At 39.2% G+C, this 18,028-nt stretch overlaps 1 protein-coding gene across 6 annotated transcripts in view; it reads left to right on the top strand.

Moving 5' to 3' along the window:
* Nucleotides 1-18,028, top strand: part of Hecw2 (HECT, C2 and WW domain containing E3 ubiquitin protein ligase 2) — a 407,742-nt gene that overhangs the window by 374,339 nt on the left and 15,375 nt on the right. For all 6 annotated transcript variants that reach the window (XM_021160080.3, XM_029476576.2, XM_085837264.1 and 3 more), the window contains 7 exons: nt 305-457; nt 2,041-2,139; nt 8,267-8,396; nt 9,362-9,508; nt 10,260-10,374; nt 13,091-13,176; nt 14,072-14,184. In XM_021160080.3, coding sequence (XP_021015739.1) covers nt 305-457; nt 2,041-2,139; nt 8,267-8,396; nt 9,362-9,508; nt 10,260-10,374; nt 13,091-13,176; nt 14,072-14,184 — 843 coding nt within the window. The remainder of the gene's footprint in view (nt 1-304; nt 458-2,040; nt 2,140-8,266; nt 8,397-9,361; nt 9,509-10,259; nt 10,375-13,090; nt 13,177-14,071; nt 14,185-18,028) is intronic.

Raw genomic sequence — 18,028 nt, 5'->3', positions numbered from 1 at the left:
CCCGTGGTCTTGCTTTGGACATGTAAAATTTTCATATGTGTGTGTTTGTATACGGTGAGTATCTGGTTCTTGTTTGCATATCTCATGGGTAGTTGGAGTTTTGGATATGTGTTGTATAAATGTCTAGTTCATTAGTTCTGGTCAATACTGAGATCAGAATTTTTTTTTCACTTTTGTTTAGATAGCCTTGGTAGTGGACTGTCTCTGTAGTGAGCATCCTCTACAATTTTAAACAAAGGAGAAAATATGCCCAAAATCTAGACAAAGTAAAAGCTCATTATTCTTTATGTGGATCTCTTTGCAGGTTGGATTACAGTGGGCCTTCCAGAGAATTCTTCTTCCTGGTATCCCGAGAGCTCTTTAACCCCTATTATGGCTTATTTGAATATTCAGCCAATGACACATATACAGTGCAAATAAGTCCCATGTCTGCCTTTGTAGACAATCATCACGAATGGTAAGGGGTTTCTTTCTGTAATAGTTGTTTTCATTTAATTTTCTGTGATGCTAACTACCCCTCCCTCCAAAGGAAGTCACATTTCTTTTAACTTTTTTTTTTTTGCCTCCTGTATAAAAATCACATTATCAGTTATATACCTCACTTGGCATTTATTTTGCTTGTCAAACCTAATTCTATAGGCAGCCCCTCAACTGATAATTGATTACATTGCATAAGATCACCTTTAAGTGAGTTGGGTAGAATTTAGAAGCTGTATCCCCTTGGAAAAGTGTTACGGATGATTAGTTTCTTAGCAAGACCCCAAGTCCCTCTGGCAGAGGTCAGGCAGCTTCTCTAACTGCCTGGGGAAATGGCTGGCCCTGGGGGGAGGGAGGTGAGCATGGTGGGGGCATAGTGGTGGCCTGGGAGAGCTGCAGACCAAGCCTGTGAATGGGGAATCATGGCAGTGCCCCCTCACCTTCACACCAGCACATTTAAGCCACTTCAAGTTTGGGAGCTGAATTTGCCTTTTTCTTAATATATCACCCAAAACCAAGGGAAGCAATTTTAACATTCCCATCTGGAGGTATTTATTTTGAAAAATCCCAAATTATACTCTTTGTAATCCCAGCATTTGTAGACTTTAAATATTTACATAAGCCCTATTGATCAGTTCATGTTCATTTTCACTGATACTAACAAAGAAAAACCAGAAGTGGAGAAAGGTTCTTTGGGTCATGAGGTTATTGACAGTGAAGAGCATTAGCTTTCAGGAATTACTCTTCAAATTAACTTCTTGTTTCGTTACAAATTCAGAGGCCTCCTAACTCTGGCAGTTACAGCTGTGCTAAAGTAAGTGGAAATAAAGAGGGTCAAAAGTTGCTGGCCCTGACCTCACAAAGCCTGCCCAAAACTAAAATGACAGACCCCACAGTACTGTTGAAGGCATCAGATTTAGAAGAGCTTGCCCCAGGTACTTGTGGAGAAGGCATTTGTGTGCCTCAGGCAGAAAACCCAATCCTAACAGATCTATATGGTAAAGTTTCCAAGATGATTCAGAATAGCACTTCAGTTTGAAATTTTAAGAGAACAGAGTGTCTCATGAGGAAAGCCCCCCTCCCCCGCCCCCACCAATGTCTGTCTGTATACTTTGTGATGGTATTTACCATCAGGAGTGAGGCTTGAGAGAGAACAAAGAACCTTCTCCATCTGAATAAGGGCTTTTCCTCAAAAGGGAATGGCCCCTACTTTGCCTTAGAGAAATCAACTAATATCCATGCACAGAAACTAAGGAAGACATTTTCCCAACCTTCCAAGTCTTTAGCTCTTGGAATGGTTTGGGGGAAATTTCACTAAAAGGTAATGGGGGGACTCATACTATCATATGTGGGGGGTGATGGGGGGTACGGAGTGACATGGAGTAATGCTAAGGTGTCTCTAAATATCAGAGGAGCAGATTTCCTCCACAAGTCAATCTAAACACTGGCTAATGAAGACACACACTATAGTGCCTAAGAATTTGAAAGTCATTCTAGAGGGTAGACACAGGCCTCAAGACACTGTCCAGCGGGGTTCCCCCACCTTGTGTTTCTCCCTCATAGGTTCAGATTCAGCGGGAGGATCCTCGGCCTTGCACTCATACACCAGTACTTGTTGGACGCCTTCTTCACGCGACCCTTCTATAAGGCTCTTCTCAGAATGTAAGAGTACCCCTGTGCTTGTGTGGTTGGCATGTCCAACTCAAAAACGCTTTACTGAAGAGGTGTATCAAGGCCTCCATTTAGCTGCATGCTATCACAAATCAGTGGTTGGGTAAATAGTGGTTTAGATTTCAAAAGTGACTCCAATTTCAAATATAGTTGTCATGCTTCAGGCTTACCTGCAGGCCCTAGTCTGTTCCTCCCCGAATAGTTTATTCTCATCTGTGGTGACGCGTGCTTCTTTAAAACAATTTTACTTCAGACACAGCCCTTAGATTCTCGTGGCATCGTGCTGATTGTTGATAGAGTAGTTGTGGGTGAGTCGTGGTGACTCACGGCCTACACTCCTTTATGAAGTACACGTTGTATTTTGCTTCATACACTTCCAACAGCTCACTCTTGGTCACAAGTTCATTTTCTTTCCTTTCATTTCCATTTTAGTTTTGGTTTCTTTGGTAGATGTAGGCAGTGCTCTGCTTTACTTGAGACCTTTCTATATCAAAATGGCAGTGTATGGGCACAGATGAAAAATTAGCATCCACAGAATGCTAATTTTTCTTTGTTTCTACCACACTGTATGATGATGGTTACTGTACAGTGTAAAGCAAAACCACCCTGTTCATTAGTCAGTATGCAGTCATTTACAAGACAGTTGTTGGGGGATGGGTAGACTTAAACTTGCAAAGTAGACAAGTACTGAGTCATGGCTGGGAGCTGTCTGGCACATCCTCCTATCAAGCCCATGGACCTGTGTTCTCTAAAGTGGAAGTCCTGACCTCAAATGAAAGCCAACAGAATGTTTCCCATGAGGCTTCAGTGTACTCAGTAGGAAAACTCTCCTTCTGGGCAGCAAGGACCATTTCCTGCTTCCCCCCGGTTCCTCTGGGTAGCCCCTCACCTTTGCACTTCATTATCTTCTTCTCATAGCTTCATTGGGTTTTGTGAGAGGGATACCCAGTGATCACATTTACTGTAAATCACAACCTCCCCACGAGTTAGTCTGAGTTCTCTCCCTCCATTCAGGAGATGTGGATAAATGCCTTTTAGCCCTATCTTAGATTGTATTGCTGCTTCTGATATTAATATTCAACTCTGGGATAGCAGAGACAATCAGAAACTAAAAGTTTCCCTGGGTCTTTCCTATGCTGGCACATGTGATTCTGTTCTCCCCCTTGTTCACCTTCTTGCTCCTCTGTGGCCTTTCCTATGATTTGCTCTTAACCTTGGTGTTCAGAAGCTTTCATTCTGGACTGTTGTAGTTACCAATTAATCTCTTCTCTAATCAACCCAATGTTCTGAGTTCCTGACAGAAAGATATATACATGTAGCCTTATATTTTAATATGTCTTAAGCAATTCAGTGCTTGGGCCACTCCCAAACCTCCATGTGACTAACACACACCCCCTTCGGTATTCCCAAGTTATTATTTACTAAACTCTATAGTGCATCTTTGTTGCCCTAGACAGGGGTCCTGGGGCTGCTCTTCTTGGGCTCTTACTTGTTGGCTGTCTCTCTGTCTTGCACTTCTCAGGCCTGGTCTTTACTCCTTTTCCTGGCATGGTAGTTCTCTCTTTTCTCCTCTCCTGACCCTTTCCAGGAATCCTAAAAGTCCTGCCCAGCCATTGGCCGCCAGCAACTTTATTTACCAATCAAAACCAACTGGGACAAGGACCATTAGCATCTTTTATGCGGATTCTCGTGCAATTTGGGGGACCCAGTTGGCATAAGTAGCATTAGGCCAAATCCACAAAAATTCCCCCTTTTCATCTATTAAAAAGGCCTTTCCTCCCAGACATATAGTGAGCATAGTTATAATAGTTACATAAACTATAATGTATGATATGTACTAATAACATCTAGTCTATCAATTTTGTCCATTTAGGTACATTACTCTAACATCTATCTTAACTTGAAGAGTTTATAATTTTAGATCTGAATTATGTTTTGATTTTAATTTGCATTACCATCAGAAAACCATCCTATTAAATCTAGATCATCTTTTTAAATGTTAAACAACTTAAGTTTGATTATAAGACTATAACTAAATGGCTGGAGGGCTCAGTTGTTAAGAGCACTGACTGCTCTTCCAGAGGTCCTGAGTTCAATTCCCAGCAACCACATGATGGTTTACAACCATCTGTTAATGGGATCCAATACCCTCTTCTGGTGTGTCTGAAGACAGCTACAGTATACTTATATAAATAAAATAAATAAATCTTAAAAAAAAAGAGGACTAGTCTTTAATACCATCAGAGATCTAAGAACAAATTAAATATTACCTGAATATTTAGGAATATAATATATAGGAATTACAAAAACACAGCTTTGAAAACTTAAGCAAGTTTGTAGAGACACCTGGACAGTCCCCTATTCCTCAAAACACTGAAGCATCTGTCTTTAGCCTTCTGGCCCAGAACCATCTGACAGACCTTAGTAAAGCATGAATATGAGGACTACCTTACTTTCTCTTGGCAGAGCTAAGCTGTTGACTGTATCACATTTTATGTCCTTTCCTGGACAGTATATTTTTTTGTCTGTAGATGAATTAGGGCAATTTTTGTCCAGTGGATACCTTGCCACAATTGGAGCAACTCTATATAGAGGTTATGATGTTTAATATCTTCTTTGAACTGTGAAGGGGATACTGCCAGAAGTAGACATATCTCCCAGTCAAAATATTTATTAATAATGAATTTAAATAATGAATTTAAATGTGGATTTTTGATGTTTTTGAAGACTGTCAATATATAGTATATCTGAACTGTTAAACCTTGACTACTCTTAGCTATTTCTATTTGAATAATATTGAAAACATTTTGTTATAACTAGTTCAGAATCTAATATAACCATGAGTTTACTATCTGGTACTTACATTTTATTACTTCAACAGTTTGTGATAGCAGCTATTAGAAGGACTGAGTCTTAACTGAGTTGCATAGGCACAATGAGAGTATCGGAGAGTAACAATATTAATTTTAAATTCTGTATCAATATACAGAGAATAACAATGAAAACCTTAAATTTGTATCAATATATAAATTCTGTACCAGTATAAGAAATTATAACTTTAATTTTGTATTAGTTATAAAGATGTCTGTCAATGTAAGATTATGGCTATATAATGTTTTAAGAATAAATTTAGCAATCTGTCTCATATATAATTTTTTTATAATATTACTCTATTCCCCCTTTTCCCCTTCAACCCTCTTCCTTTTACCTAAGAAAGAAAGGATAGAGAAGAGGAAAGGAAAGACAGAAGTCATCAAGTCTATTTAGTTTCCTTCCTGTTCAAAATTATGACCATTTCCAAATTATCTCTTAAAATGACAACCTAGCTATAATTTATAAAATAACTATAACCAGATACTCAAACCCAAGGAATAGGGATGGCAATTCTCTATGGCTTCTTCCTACACACACACACACACACACACACACACACACACACACACACACATACACACACACATATATACACATAAATTTTTTTTTACATGTGTGGGGAAGGAGAGGAAAATTGGAAAATTTGGTTAGACTTAAGAAAGCTAGCTTTAGTATCTCTTATCCAATCTCTGTATGCTTAGAAGGCTCAGGGCTTGACTGAAGTTTTGACCGGATCCATCTGAAACTCTGGATGAACTGAGGTCATGAGGAATCACCAGTTATTTCCGAAGCTGTTCTGGGAGCAAGTCTCTGGAAACAGCTTCAGGAGGCACGGAGCTGGACCAATAGTTTATTTTTGGTGTTCCCGAGAATGAATTTCATCAGAGCTGCACATTCTGCAATATACGAATATGTCCTGTTTGATTTTCTTGAATTTTTCTTTTCTGTCTTTAGCCAAAATCTTCAGGGGGTCTTCTCCTATCATATCTGATTCATATCACTTTGGAAGGGGTTCAAAGTATTTTTTCTTTCCTATTAACACAAATACAAAGCCTCTCTCCCAAAAGAGCATGTCTTCAGTCTAGAATCCCAAAGTCATCAAAGGTATAGATTGATTCAAATTAGCAACCTCCTTTCCCTTTAGGCTCACTCTATTTTGACCTCTCTCACAGAGGATTTTTAATACCATAACCACCAAACATATAACAACTTGCATTTTGATAAATAAAACAATTTAAAGCAATTAAAGCAATCTAAACTATTATTATTATCTATTAAGAGAATGTTCCTTCCTTATCCCCTGCCTTGTTCTTATACGAGATCAAGGCCTAAATTTCTACTATCTGTCTGAGATAAGGTTTTTCTCCCTATCCCCTTCCCTGACCATAGACATACCCATAAATTATCTTGTTGGTGAGTCTAGATCCTGTCAGTTTACAATATTAACCATCAAAGCATTCTTTCCTGTCTCTGTTCCCATTGAAACAGAGGGTTCTCATTTATGGTCCCATTGAAAGAACATGTACTTTTTCCCATTGAAATTATGTGACCTCAAATCTTTTCAGTTCCTTTCACTAAAAGTTGTTGATGAATTCAGGCATCATGGTCCCTATCAGAGTTGACCTGTGTCATGAATTCATTTGCTGTCCCTATTTTAGATTATTCTCCTTTATACTCCTTTCCAGTATAGCCCTTTACTAATTTCTGTGTTCCTGCCTCTGTACTCTTAATAGCCTTTCCCTCGCTAGAACATTTACTTTGGCCACATTGCTGAAGTGTTCTGATAATTGATTTCCATCCTATTTTAGATAATCTTTTCAGTATCTTCCAGAAAACCTCTTTATACGTCATCACCCACATCTGATTACATCATTCCTTGTCTTGAGCCTGAATCACTGAGACTCTTAGAGTGGCACTGACAACTCACTTCCAACTACTTTTCTGTCCTCATTCTTAGGATGTTAAGAGTGTCTTATGTTCAGTATTCCAAGACTCTCCATGGGCTTGGAGGATTTTGCACTCTATGCCTTTAGCTTTGTTTTTATTGTTATCTCCTCTTTTCTCTCCTCTCCTGTTTCCTCTAGCCCATTCTATTTCTATCTCTAAATATCATAATCCTGAAAGATTTAATACAGGCATCATCTCTATAATATGTCTCCCTGAATGTCCAAGTCAAAGCAAATGTCCCTCTTGCCCACTTCCTCTGATAACTCTTGGTTTTATTTACCTTTTCTTCCTTTTCCTTTTTGAGACAAAAGTTTTACTCTATGTCCCAGACTGGGCTCACAGTCCTTACCCACACCTCCCAGGTGTTGGAAGATAACCATGTCCAGTCTTATCAATCATTGATTGACAGTAACATGTATTTTAAATTGTGCATGAATTTTAGCACTCTCTACTCTGTGATGCCACCTGTACTTTATATTAATTTATTCACAGTGTACCTATCTCCCCAAGATCACTTCCCTTCAAGAGCAGCAAGATCATTAAGTAGTTACTAATATGCATGGTGCACATTCGATGCCAAATAAGTAAATAAATAAATAAATAAAATAAACAAGACAATCCTTGAAATAGAGCTAAAGGGCAGGGAATTTTAACACAGCTGTAGCAGTTCAATTACTGCCACCTTACACCAGGCACATAATAGTAACTCTTAGATCTTGTCACTGCAGAGAAAAAAAAGAAACAGTAGTGGAGTGAGGTATAGGAAACTTTGCAATTATGAAAGAGTTCTTTGGCTTACAATTTTTTGAGTGGTAGAATAAGAACCATGAAATACTTATAGTATCTAGTCTTTTTAGAAAAGACAAGTGAAAAACATAGATAATACACAATAGAAAAATCAATAAATGATTTCAAATTATGAGAACAATAATTCTTGATAGGATATCGTAGCTAAAGAGAATACAGGTGCAAGTTGTCAACTTGTTCCAGTTCTAGAGCTAGCTGTGGTTGTAGATGACCATGTAGATGACAGCCATTCTTTGTACATTTTGGTTCTGTTTTTTGAGATAAAAGATAGGTAAGTGCTTCCTAAGGCATCTTCTGTATCCCAGATTGAAAGACATATACCACGTATCTGACTTATTTCAGTAGTGTGATTGCTGAACACAGCAACATCACAAAACCACGGCCTATTGAATGGGTCTTTCTCTTGCCACGAAGCCTGAGCCTCCTTCCTTGTGATTCTGGGATTTGCTAATACCAAGGCCTGTGTGCTTGCTTCTCTTTGTCATCTCAGCCTGTGTGACCTGAGTGATCTGGAATACCTTGATGAGGAGTTCCACCAGAGCCTTCAGTGGATGAAAGACAATGACATCCATGACATCCTGGACCTCACGTTCACTGTGAATGAAGAAGTTTTTGGGCAGGTCTGTTACATGCTAACTGAAGGCTATTGGCTGGGGAAAAGTTAATGCCATGACTAAGATCACATGTTAGTATTTGTGTCTTATTGGGTGATTTAACTAAATTGTAGTAAGCTCAAGGACAAAGATTAACTACAACTACAACTAAAGCTAAAGGCATATAATGCAAAATTCTGCCAACTACAGATTAAGAGGTCCTCATTTGTAGACTATGAGAAACATTTATATGCTGTAAACAATCTTTTTATTTCCAACTCAAATTCTCATACAAGATGTGAGAACCTTTAGATATATGTAGAGATATGAGAATGTATTGTACATAGAATGCATTTGAATGTTATCCTTGGGTTGAATATTAAATTATTTAATTTTAATTAATATAAAATTAAGACCTCTTTAGATTTTAAAACTGTAATTGATGTTTTGGAACAGAGAGAGTGTGAATAATATTTTAGAGATGTGTTTTCCTTGAAATTTGATGGAAGGGAAGACTACAAGATGTCTGTCAGTAGTCCTGACTAGGCATTGGTACTTACATGGGTTGCCTGTATTTCACGTGCTTTCAAAAATGAACTCTCCATTTAAGATTTACTGGAGTGTCTTTCTGTATTCCTTAAGTACACCTTTCTGGCTCTGTAGGCATAGTTGATCTTTATACCTGACCTGTGGGACCCTTTGCGGGGTCACTTAAGACCTTTACATGGGCTATGTAGGACCATCAGAAAACACAGATACTTACATTACGCTTCATAGCAGTAGCAAAATTACAGTTATAAACAATGAAAGTAATTTTACAGTTGTGGGTCACCACAACACAAGGAACTGTATTAAGGGGTTGGAACATTAGGAAGGTTGAGAACCACTGCCTTAGAGGCTTACCCACTTTCGGGATACACCCAAGGTGGGGACGGGACATACACCTGATCCCAGCTTGTTTTCTGATCTGTTCTTTTGCCTTTTAATGACAGATTACTGAACGAGAGTTAAAACCAGGGGGAGCCAATATTCCAGTCACAGAGAAGAACAAGAAGGAGTACATTGAGAGAATGGTGAAGTGGAGGATCGAGAGGGGTGTGGTGCAGCAGACAGAGAGCTTAGTTCGTGGTTTCTATGAGGTAAACAGCCCTGGCTGACAACTGCTGGCCCACAGCCCACAGCCAGGCTGCCTGTCCATTGTACCATGCTTCATGCATAGACTATTTCTCTCTTCTCTCTTGCTATGTTTACTATTGTCCTTTTAATATATAAAAAGTCAGATATATTCCTGTATATCCCCAAGTACACACGTGAAAGCTTATTGTGGATATCACCACTGTGAATGGGATGCTGATTTTAGGTGTATCACTTTAATGCTTTAATGACTACTGATAACATAAAAGTTATAATTCTTACTCATGCTTAGGTATGCAAAATTAAATCTCATGCTTGATATATGCAATGATTGTGTGGGGGCCAGAATTTATCACATGTATTCCATGCAACTCTCTAGCTCTTTTTCACAAGCCAAACAACAAACATCTATATTGGTCAGTTATCACATACGAAGCAAAAATCCTCTGATTCTAGTACTAATCAGACTTAGCATCTTGCTTAGCTTTGCCTTGCTTAGCATCTGAGACCAGAGGAGACCTATCCAGTGGGATATGGTGATCAACCAAAACAAAAATTCTGAGACTAATCTTACAAACTTTCAACTAGAAACACAACTTCCATCTGTAGAAAGTATGAGAAGTTCTCACATACCAGTAGAGGATATAACCATAGTGCTCTTGAAATTCCCTGTGCCCTGTGTTTTTTATAAGTCTTCCTTTGGCTGATTGTTTCTCTCGGTTTCTAAGTCATACCTGTGCTTTTTCTATTCCACAGGTAGTAGATGCCAGGCTAGTATCTGTCTTTGATGCAAGAGAACTGGAACTGGTCATTGCTGGCACAGCTGAGATAGATCTCAATGACTGGAGAAACAACACTGAATATAGAGGCGGTAAGGTTTGGTTTATGAATGGCTAGATGTACGTTCCAGGGAGCCTAGTTCAATCACAGGTCTGAGCATATAGAACATACCAAGGCGCTTGCATTAATCACTGGTCTGTCTGTTGCTGTTTTTCTTGAGACCTTGGGCAAGGTCAGTCCCTTCTGTACCTAGTGACTTCATTAGTCAAAAGGGGAAGGACTGTTTACACCTCATTTGAGGATGTCATAACTCCTAATTGCTGGTGAAGAAATGTGATCAAAAGAACACCAATTAAGTATTAGATGACATTGTTGGTGAGGCATGGGAGGCTTAATATCCAACTGGTCAGACCCGACCTATCCATCTACACTCAAAACTTCCAGACGCCACACCCTTTGAGCCTCCTAACCTGCAAAGGTTTGCTGCAGTTCCTTGAACCATCTATCAGTTATAACTCATGGTTAAAACACTAACAGGGAACAAAAATGGGTTCTTAAAATTCAGCATATCCATCTGCAAGGTCCTTCTAAACTGGACTATCGAGTTTGGTTGAGAACTGCTGTAAAATGATTTGGATTGGGGTTCGTTGGAAGTAGCTTCCTGTAGATCAATACAGAGTTTCAGTAATTTGGACCAACATGACTGAGATTATCCCTTATTTAAAAAGGTGAAACCTAAGGACAGCCCAGAGTTAAAAGTTTTGTCTAATAATTTTGAGTAAAGAAAGTATACATTTGCCGGGCAGTGGTGGCGCACGCCTTTAATCCCAGCACTTGGGAGGCAAAGACAGGTGGATTTCTGAGTTCGAGGCCAGCCTGGTCTACAAAGTGAGTTTCAGGATGGCCAAGGCTATACAGAGAAACTGTGTCTTGAAAACAAACAAACAAAAAACAAAAACAAAAAGAAAGTATGAATTTTCTGGGATGAATTGTAATGTTGGGGTTTTCTCTAAAGGTCTGTATTAAATTGAGGTTTCCATCCCTTTTATTTCTGAAGTCAAACTGTGAAGTACATTTTATCTGGCTGGACCCATGTAGCATCCATATATGACATTGATTATTACAGAAAGCTTTGTTAGCTGAATTATTTTTACTAACTAAAATGCAGTTTCCCTGATATCCTCCTTCACGTTCACGGTAACTATTATTTCCTTATACTTTACCCCTAGAAGATTCTCAGAGTAGCGCAGTAATCAAAATCATTTGTGTACTCACACCGTCTAAGATTTTTTTTTTAAATCACTATATGTGAGTAAATCCAGGACCTATTTTAGTGGTAAATCTTACCAAATGAGATCCTTAGAAGTGATCAGATAAAGGACAAGACACTTAGCTGCCGTGTTTGCCTGGCACGGCTAGTTGGCACCATGTGAGAAAGCAGTTGCGCTGCCGCCTACCATCTGTTCATCCAGCAGCTGTCTGTGGACCAGACGACGGGATAGTCGTTCTTCTTTCAAATTAGGCTTGGCACAAACAGTCAGGGCCAAGCAGAAGAGGGCTGCCTCTGAAGGACAGCAACCTGTAGTGCCTCCAGCAGCTCATGCAGCCATCTTTCGCTCATTAACCAAGTCTTGCCCAAAGCCTGGACCCTGATGGATGCTAGAACCGGCCTAATGCTGCTTATCCTTCACTTGGGCTCTCTTCTCAAGGGGAATAAGGATCTCTGGTGAAATGGCAAATCCTAAAGTGAGATTTCTTGGTAAATTTCACAGCTCTGGGAGCACGAGGACACATTCAGATTAAAGTTATCCCGACTCACCCTCATTTTGGGGAGTACAGCACAGAATTAAAGTAGTTTTTGTAAAATATGACTGTCAGTTGATTCAAATCATTGATTGCACATGAATTCATGTCAGTCTTCTCTCTTAGAACTTAATTATCTTTTACTGAGAGGTTTTAAAACCTGTTACTACAGCTTTAACCCAAATTTGTGAGATAATTCTTTTGACACCTCATTAAATTCTGCAGAAATATGGAATAAAAGTAAAACTGTGATAATTAGGCTTTATTAGTTGGAAAAGTCAAAGGTCTCTTTCCTGTTTATTAATAAATATTATAAAAAATAATCTGGTTTTGTTTATTTTAATTTTAAATTCTTTCTGTAGTGCTGAGGATTGAATCTAAGACCTTGCACTTGCTAGGCAAGTGCTTTGCCATTGGGCTACATCCCCAGTCACAGTAATTTGGTCTCATTATTAATTATGAGTAGTATACATAGCTTTTAGGGAAGAACTTGGAAACGAAATAGGCAGCTTTAAAATTGTTTTCATTGTTTTTCTTTGCATATATAAATTGTGTGATTAATACATCTCTCCTTCATCAGGAAATCCTGAGAGGGTCAGTTTTCTTTGCCCCAAAGCTTAGTATAGTGTTTGGAATAATGGTATTTGAAACCACTGAGTGATTGTTTCTTATAGAAATCATTTCTTATAGAAATGATTGAAAGCCTTTCTAGTCAGAACAATTGTATTTTTCAGAAATGATGAAGCTAAAGTAACTCATTTGTTGTTCTTCTCACTGCTAAATGAAAACAGAGTTTTCCTGTTGGTTTCACTTGTGCCATCTTATTTAACTTTTGATACCTGTATGGTCATATTTGCAGTCCTGTTCCTTAATCTTAAATTATAAACATTTAAAGAATCCAGGATGCTGATTTGTGTGTATAGTGGTAGTCTTTTGGCATATATTTCTGGGTGGTTTAAGATAGAAGACTCCAAGTAACATGAGCTTTTCTGCTTGGTCCATAGGGTACCATGACAATCACATTGTAATTCGGTGGTTCTGGGCTGCAGTGGAAAGATTCAACAATGAACAACGACTAAGGTTGTTGCAGGTAAGATGCCATTAGGTCATCAGTCTTTAACACAATAATATATTGTTGGAAGGGTATATACTTTCTAGAAATTTCTAGATATTCTTCATAAATACAAATCTTGTTTATCTGGCTATGACATTTCCATACCCTTTTGCATGTATACTTTGTGTACTGTACCACCAACCAAATCAAAGCATTTTCTAAGGCCTGTAGTGAAGTGCCAATGCAAGTCTCTGTAAACCTGGGTTGTCATATGCCCTCAGGACAGGTGGGTCCTTGTAGTGACAGCATGTGGCCCTCTGAAGTCAGTGTCCTTAGCAGAAAAAGGGAGGCTGTTCAGTACTGTAAGAAAGGACCCTGTTTGTTGATATAGGCCTCTTCCTTTGTTTGACTTTCCAAACTTTGTAGAGCAATGACATTTTGGAGAAGTCACTGTGTTTCATGACATTTGTAAAAAATGTCCAGGGTAATGTTGGTAAGACTCCACTAAAGCATTAGATCTGAGGAAGCCTCTTGGACACTGAGGCGGAGCCTTAAATTTAGACTTGGACTTAGAAATTGCTTTTGGATTATGATATGGAACTCAGATTTGCAGCCCACAAAATTCCTAAAACTTATACCAAATTGATAATAGGGTTTTATATATATATTCATTTTGGTTTAATTAATAGACTCATTTCGTTCATCTGCCATAGAAAGTGTGCCTGGCTTAACATCCAAGCAGGCCAGCCACTCAGATGGTTTTCATCCTGTTTCCCTTTATCTCTTTAGTTGTCCTATGTTGATGACACGTTGGCTTCTGAAATTCCCTACTTGTCCCTCTTCCTCGGAAGTGCTTTACAGCAATAATGATGTACCTTTCCTGGATCAGGTCTCTGACTTCAGCTTCCCCTTCTCTTTCTGTGGTTGATAGTTTGTTACAGGCACATCCAGCATTCCCTATGAAGGATTCGCTTCTCTCCGAGGGAGTAATGGTCCAAGAAGATTCTGTGTGGAAAAATGGGGAAAAATCACCGCTCTTCCCAGGTAAAAGAAAGTACTTTTTACTCCTAACACATGCAGAAAAACTTCAGCTTAATATATATTTATATTATTTTTATTTATGTGAATAAATATATGTGTATATGGATCAATCATTGTTTTATGTGAAGACTGGAAAAGAGAAATGTTTGAGAGATGATATTCTCTCTAATCACCTTCTTTAATAAAGTGGGGAGAAACAAAATATCTTGTTTGGCTATATGTTGAATACATGCATTTGTATGTCAAAGTACAAAGCACGACAAAGGCAGAAGGCTTACTAGCTTTAGTTAGGCAACATCTGTCATCAAACTTGTGGCTTGGCTCTAGAAGGCAACAGTAGTTAGGATTTCCATTGCTGGGATGAAACGCCTTGACACTACCTATACTTTAAGTTTGGTTTGTTGGATATACAATTTTTTAGGTCATTTAAATCAAGGGAAGTTTTTCTCTCTCATTCAACTATGCCAGATAGTGTTGCTATGTTTTATTAATTTAAGCTAGCCATCATGTCTTTTAGGACTTGGAATACAGTGCTTCTGGCTTTCAAAGTCTGTTTATAACACCAATAGACATGCTAACATGAATGAAGGCTATAACCCTAGACAAAGAGCCATAGGCATGCTGGGCTGAGACGGATGAGCACCTCAACTGGTCATCCAAAACCAGATGGTCAGCCATGAAAGTGCACATCCAAATACATTATACAGTCTGAGCAAGTTATATTTATGCTTTTACAAACATACAGAAAGAGAGAGAGAGAGAGAGAGAGAGCACAAAAGGAAAAGAAAACAAAGATAAAGCACCCATAAATTTGAAAGAGAGCAAAGAAGGGCACATGAAGAGTTTGGGGTGAGGGAATACTAAGGGGGAAATGAAGTGTTTATATTATAATCTCAAAAAACAAAACAAAACCCCAAACCCTTGAAAATGAATTTAAAAACAAAAACAAGGGCTGGTGAGATGGCTCAGTGGGTAAGAGCACCCGACTGCTCTTCCGAAGGTCCAGAGTTCAAATCCCAGCAACCACATGGTGGCTCACAACCATCCGTAACGAGATCTGGCGCCCTCTTCTGGAGTGTCTGAAGACAGCTACAGTGTACTTACATATAATAAATAAATAAATCTTAAAACAAAAACAAAAACAAAAACAAAAAAAACCCCACTGTGGCCAAAAAGCAAGTTGAGGAAGAAAGGGTTCATTTCATTTTACGACCTATCACCCAAGGGAATCCAGGGCAGGAACTAAGTCAGGAATCGATGCAGAGGCCATGGAAGGTGCTGCTTATTGGCTTACTCCCCATTGCTTGTTTAGCAACCAATCCAGGTGTGGTCCCAACTACAGTGATCTGGGCACTCCCATATCAAACATCAATCAAGAAAATGCACTATAGGCTTGCCCACAGGCAATGTGTTCAGGGCATTTCCTCGATTGACTTCTTAAAGAACTCTAGCTTGTGTCAAGTTGACATACCTGAGCCAGCACAAAGCTCTGATGATAAATCACTGTTGAAAAGGAGTAGCATATGGTAGCTGTTGAATAGGATTCAGCCTCGTGGATGTGTTGCATACCTCTGTAGTGGTCAATATCTGTTCTCATTCCATTTGAGTCCTCTCTGTACCAGACTCAACAATATCATACATTTTGTTGGGGTTGAAAACTATTGCTTTACTGTGGCTAACAATAAATACACAAAGCTGGCAGGTAGGGCTTGTGAAGAAAGGAGTTAAATGGAGCCAACTCAGGGCCTTGCCTGAGCATCTCACCTACCTATGCACATCACAGGTTATGGATAGTAATTCTACAACATCTTTAATGGTCTTACCAGAATATTTAATCTACTAATTTTTACTTATGCTTGGGTAATGAGATTTTTTTTCTCCTCCCTTTAGTGAATATTTGTATCTTAAAAACAGATTTATACTAGCTTAATAAGGTTTTCCACTCTTTTGAGAAACTTAAGAACATAGAAGAAACAGGAAAATTCAGATTAACTGTGTGTCATGTTTCTATTCAATCTATTTTGGTGAAACTACCAAAGTTTATGGAATTGACTGCAGTAATGAAAGGTATAGCTGCTGCTCACAGTTAAAGCACTGAAATCTCCCAGAGCCCTGTTGGGTGGAGAAAGATAGTTGGTTACAACCCCTATCCTCTTTTGACTTGTGCTGAAGATTCCTGAAGACACTTTGTCACTGGCTTTTCATTTGCTGTTGCCTGTCACCGCACTGTGTGCCACCTCTTCTGCAATTAGGTAGTGACATAGCAAAGCAAACAGAAGGCTGGAAGGTAGAAATCCTGGATTCCAGGTCCACTTTATCATCATCAAACTTTGTGATCTCCAGGACCACTACATTGTGAATTTCAGGGTTCAGTTGCCTTATCATATAGACAGTTGGTGGGGTGGTATGTTAGCTTGGGTTGAGTGAGTGGTAACACCATACAGTTGCTGAAGAGTCTTGATGGTTGCCTGCGCTGGCATCGCTACTTCCCCTGGTAGTTCCAGAAAGTTCTCAGGCTGACTCATTGTAGATGGAGCTGTTCGTCAGAACCATTGCAAACACACAGTTGGGTAACAGCTATTGTCATTCTTCCTCTCTTGCTGTATGGGCGCCTGTTCCTACCCTTATCATAATGCAGCACAAATAAAGGTGTTATTATCCATCTCCATAGAACAGAAGTAACAATGCCCAGGCTCAGAGAGTATTTCTAACACCGGAACGAGATAATATATTAGAAAGTCTTTAGGGAGTGTATGCTTTCTTGTTTCCGTTTAAGCCTTTAATCCTTAACCTGTGTAGCTTCTGTACTACTCAGATGAATGCTCTCTGTCTCTCTGTCTCTCTCTCTCTCACACACACACACATACCTCATTTAGACAAAAAACATAAGAGAAATCACTTCAGGGCATAGCAGTATAAGTTTTATCAGAAGCAACTTTTTCACTGAGAACCTTTTATGAGATTTAAAGTATCACTTGAGTATAAAGAAATCGGTGAAGTCTGTTCGGACCTAAAGACATTGCTTTATATTTCTGAGTCTAATACTCCAAAGACCAAAACATACACACTAAAGCCCCACCCCCACCCCCGCCACTCCACTAACCCCTCGCTGTTTCCTGGTTTCACAGAGCTAGGGGGCTGGTAGGCCTCAAGCCAGTCAGCTCCAGTATATTCTTTTCCCTCTTAGTGATTCTGTGTCTATCATTTAAGTTGTGATACTGTACAAATATACTAGATAGAACCAATGTCCTCCTTACTAAAAATAAATATATATTTTTTGAAACTCCCCTCTCACAAGTATAGAATCATCTTCCCCTGAGAAGCTCTAACCCACAGAGTTGGAAGGGTGTGAAGGGTGACAGCTGTCATTGCAAGCCAGAGTGATGATGGAGAGGCTCTTGGACAGATAATTCAGTCTTTCAACCTTCCAAGCAAGCTAGTGTGACTTGTGCTCTTTGATTGCTTATGCTCATTCTGTGGTAACCCTGGTAGCTCTGATCAAATGTTCCTCAAGAAATGTGTTTATTAAAAAGTATATATGGTAGTCTCTGGAGCCGGAACAAGTTGTATCCAGGACTTTCCCCCCTTCTTCTGTAGTAATAAAGTAACCAGTGATTTAGCTGATAGAGACTTGAGACTTACTCAATGGCGTTTCCATGGAGACTAGCAGCCTGAACTGATTACTGCGCTTCCTCTGCTTTGTGGCTGCTGGTTTCGCTCAGCATTTGCATTTCTGTAGAAGACTTCCTACCCCCTGGAGCTCTGAGGGGTTTTATGAGTAAAGAGTAAGCTCACTTTATGGCATTTCCTCTTAAGCAGTCAGTTCACATGCCAGTCTGCAAAGTGC

This window comes from Mus caroli, unplaced genomic scaffold, assembly GCF_978045245.1.
Source record: "Mus caroli unplaced genomic scaffold, Mus_caroli_1 scaffold_1, whole genome shotgun sequence".
Taxonomy (NCBI): Eukaryota; Metazoa; Chordata; class Mammalia; order Rodentia; family Muridae; genus Mus; species Mus caroli.
Note: the sequence above shows the minus strand (reverse complement) of the source record. Positions and strands in the feature narration are given on the sequence as shown.